General features: G+C 28.9%; 1 protein-coding gene across 1 annotated transcript in view; it reads left to right on the plus strand.

The window, feature by feature from the left end:
* Positions 1-4,918, plus strand: part of LOC106473156 (liprin-alpha-1-like) — a gene marked incomplete at its 3' end in the record, with an annotated part of 52,623 nt that overhangs the window by 5,810 nt on the left and 41,895 nt on the right. Inside the window, exon 4 of the mRNA XM_022401643.1 lies at positions 738-812. Coding sequence (XP_022257351.1) covers positions 738-812 — 75 coding nt within the window. The remainder of the gene's footprint in view (positions 1-737; positions 813-4,918) is intronic.

Below are 4,918 nucleotides of genomic sequence, written 5' to 3' on the forward strand. Positions count from 1 at the left end.
ACGTACCGTCAGTAATTTGTGTTCCAGTTGATACAACACTCATATTAGACGTACCGTCAGTAATTTGTGTTCCAGTTGATACAACACTCATATTAGACGTACCGTCAGTAATTTGTGTTTCAGTTGCTACAACACTCATATTAGACGTACCGTCAGTAATTTGTGTTCCAGTTGATACAACACTCATATTAGACGTACCATCAGTAATTTGTGATTCAGTTGATACAACTTTTCTATGTGTTCTAATGTTTTAATATTTATAGATTTCAGTCTCTACCATACAACTTTCACGCGTGTCTGTGTGACGTTAGATAAACACAAATAGTATATATAAACTTGTAATTGTTGAGACTAAGCTCATCACTGTTTGAATATAAACTTTTAATGGGCTCTTTATCAGACAGAAGAACCTCTAAACTTTTGTTTCTTTTTTCAAGTTTGACTAAGTCTAATGAGTACTTAAGTGCTGTAGTTTGACATTGATGAAAGTTGTAGTTCTAAGCGTTAAATTATGGATGTTCTTTGCTTTTGATGCTGCGCATAAAATGTTTTTGACAAATTAATATTAGATCCGTAACGAACATATCTTCTCTGGAAAGTTATCCACTTTAACAACGGCTTGACAAAGTTTTTCAACTAACTTAGAATTTCAATGCTGTAATTATAAGTGTCAAAAATGTGAGGGATTTTAATGGACAAAAAGAAGAGTCTTAGATGCAAGTTGTCTCTGTAAATAGGTTCGGGAGAAGCTTAGATTGTCATCAGAAAGAGCTACCACTTTAGAGGAGCAGCTAGCTCGAGCTAATGAAGAAGTAAGTTCAAGATTTTGTCAGTGATAACATAAAACTTGTTTTGTTCCAATTGTGTAGAGAAATATTCCTATACATAACACTACAATTTCTTCACGTGAAATAACTTTTTCTATATTCTTGGTTCTGTAGAAATTCTCTTTCATTTGATTCTGTTAGAAAACGAAATATGTAAATCACGTTAAATGACGACCTTGTATTCAAAACAAATGACAGTTTTGGTAAACAGGTGTCAGAGTGATAGCGTCTTTTAAAAAGCTGTTATGATATTATCAACTCTCAGTTGTGAATTGTAAACAACTCAAACACTTTATTTTAATTAAATTATTTTTTATGACAATGTAGGACCTATTTTTTGCTGTCCTTCAGAATTTCCAGTATATTCTGGAGGAATTTACATATTTTGATAGTAAAGTTACAACAGAACGACCTTTACACTACAAATAATTGTAAGATAACTTTTGTTTCAACCGACGTTGATATTTCATAAGCTTGTCGAAACATTATAATATATATTGTAATAAAGTTTCTTTCACTACTCATTCAAGCCGTATTCTAACTTTATTTCCTCCGTAGATATATTGTTAACTTAATGTCTGTAACCCATTCTGTTTGGAATATGTAGACTAAAGACTTTACTTATATTATCATCAACTTTAAGTTCTACATTATTAGTATTCTCGTTATATCTAAAGTAGGATTACAATAACACACCTATCGTCATATGATACAATCACCATGTGTTATATCTAAAGTATGATTACAATAACACACCTATTGTCATATGTTGTATCTAAAGTATGATTACACTAATACAATAACCATGTGTTATAGCTAAATTATGATTACACTAATACAATCACCATGTGTTATAGCTAAATTATGATTACACTAATACAATCACCATGTGTTATATCTAAAGTATAATTACAGTAACACACCTATCTTCATATATTGTATCTAAAGTATGATTACACTAATACAATCACCATGTGTTATAACTAAAGTATGATTACACTAATACAATCACCATGTGTTATAGCTAAAGTATAATTACAGTAACACACCTATCTTCATATATTGTATCTAAAGTATGATTACACTAATACAATCATCATCGTATGTTATGTCTAAAGTATGATTACAATAACATATCTATCATCATATGTTATGTTTAAGTATGATTACAATAAGACACATATCATCATGTGTTATATTTAAAGTATGATTACAGTAACACACCTACCATCATATTTTATATCTCAAATATGATAACACAAAACACAACTATCATCATCTTATATCTAAGATATTATTACAATAACAGACCTATCATCACATGTTATATCTAAACCATGATGACAATAACACACCTATCATCATGTCTGATATTTAAAGTATAATTACAGCATCACTCCTAAAGTATAGTTATGTAACACAATCATCATATGTTATAACTAAAATATTTATATCTATCAGTCATAATGTTTGTATTTATATAACACTATCATCATATGTTATAACTAAAATATTTATATTTATCAGTCATAATGTTTGTATTTACATAACACTATCATCATATGTTATAACTAAAATATTCATATCTATCAGTCATAATGTTTGTATTTACATAACACTATCATCATATGTTATAACTAAAATATTCATATCTATCAGTCATAATGTTTGTATTTACATAACACTATCATCACTTATATCTACCAGTCATAATATTTGTATTTACATAACACTATCATCACTTATATCTACCAGTCATAATGTTTGTATTTACATAACACTATCATCAGTTATATCTGTCAGTCATTACTTGTTCCCTTCTTCAAGATAATTATTGTTACAGAATCAACTTGGCTGATCAGTTTACTGTGTTTGTATTTATCATTCATAACTTGTTCCCATCTTCAGTGTATACTTAACACCTAGTTAGTGACACAGGATTAACTTTGCTGATCAGGTTACTGTGTTTGTATTTATCATTCATAACTTGTTCCCATCTTCAGTGTATACTTAACACCTAGTTAGTGATACAGGATTAACTTTGCTGATCAGATTACTGTGTTTGTATTTATCATTCATAACTTGTTCCCATCTTCAGTGTATACTTAACACCTAGTTAGTGATACAGGATCAACTTTGCTGATCAGATTACTGTGTTTATATTTGTCGCCATTTTCAGTGTATACTTAACATCCTTTTTATGAATATATAAAGATATTGATACTGTTGAATTAATCTGTATTTATTTAGGAAGAAAACTACCTTCACTCTCTAGATAGCAATAAAAAGTTTTTATTTCAGCCAATCTACATATTCTGTCACATCAAGTGGATCGAATCATTCTTGTGCTACTCAACTTGATTAATTTGCATTGGTGAAATGTTGGCTGAAATATAAAGTCTTTTTATTATTATTTAGAAAGTAAAGATCCTTCATCTTTCTAACTTTATTGTCAAAATCTTAAAATCCCTGCAGTATGCAAAACAGATTAAGAAAAACAAATATTTTCATCTGTATATTGTTCATATTGTTGTTTCTCACACAGTTTGAATTACCTCTCCCTTTTTTTTTTAGAGTTATTAAAAACAACTGTACTCATCATTATTCAGTGGTCTTGTAAGTTCTACTAACCTAGTTTGTATTACAGGATGGAATAAGTAAGTGGCATGGTGGTAAAATATCATATCAAATACTAGACCTTCTGGAGTTGAATAGAGCTGTATATGAGAAATACCTGAAGTTTAAGCTCAGTTTGAAATAGGTGTTAAAAAAACACCTAAGAGTCAACATAAGAAGCAGCTTGTTCTCAACAAACTACTGCTACTTCTGAAGTTCAAAATCGAGCAGGTTTGCTTTTAAGCAAACTTTTACATTTTAATCCCCCCTCCTCAAATAATCTCTGATAGATAAGTTTGCTTGGAATTACACTTTATACCATCCCTCGTTTTGTAGACGTAACTCATGTTTTGTTTTAATGGTGTTTTAGTTACCTTTAAAATTGTGAAATGAACCAGTTGTTCTTGAATATCGACTTCTAAGTTTCTATTAGTTGAAAGGATTTATTGATGTGAAATTTGTAAAGTACCCAATCAGCCATGTAAACATACTTTCTGTATAGAATACAAACTTATCATGAAACTATTTTATTATTACCTAGGATGGAAATAGATAGAAAGTGAGAGAGAAAAAAATAGATAAAAAGAGAAATATATAAAGACACATAAAAATGAAAAAGATATATTTTTCGTTTAAAGTTTTGTGCTTATGGTTCAGGTAGCATATACCCATTAATACACAGAAACATATTAATGATGTAAGTTTTTGCACCCAATTTTCAAAAACGTTTTTCTCAAAATCTGACAATTGACATTCCCATAGCAGTTTTTAACTCATAACCTGAGATCTATTGAAGCTATACACTTCAAAATTGGCATACATATGTATTATTACTGTATCTGTAGTATGTATTAAGGTAAAGTTGGTAAGAGGTTTGGTTTTTATTAAAAGTCACAGTAGCATATGTCCTACTTAGGGCATACTCATTAGTGCCGTAATTAATTTTCAGAGTTTTTCTTTGTTCAGACTAATTCTTCACATACCATCAAAGTCTGGACCCATTTTCAGGAGCAGTTCAGTCATGTTTGTAGAAGATATCAAGAGCGTTTATTTTTTATTTTTTATTTTTATCATATACAAATTAACCACAGCGATAATGATACACAACATGTGCCAGAATATGTCTTTGTAATTATTTCAATACATTTTTATACAAAAAGCATAGTATGAAAATATTTCATTTCTGATAAAATGGCCAAAACCTAGTTAACACTATGTAAAAGGTATATGCTAGCTTAAGTCAAACTTATGGGGAATTTTACAGTTTGTGTCTTTCCTATAATGTTTTTTATATGATTTTTTTATCCTCATATTTGAAATATCTACTGTTTGTATATGTTTATTTATATAATTTTGTTTTTATATTAATTTTTTTATTCTCATAGTTGAAATATCTACTGTTTGTATATGTTTATTTATATAATTTTGTTTTTATATTAATTTTTTTATTCTCATAGTTGAAATATCTACTGTTT

This window comes from Limulus polyphemus, unplaced genomic scaffold (assembly GCF_000517525.1).
Source record: "Limulus polyphemus unplaced genomic scaffold, Limulus_polyphemus-2.1.2 Scaffold5936, whole genome shotgun sequence".
Lineage (NCBI taxonomy): Eukaryota > Metazoa > Arthropoda > Merostomata > Xiphosura > Limulidae > Limulus > Limulus polyphemus.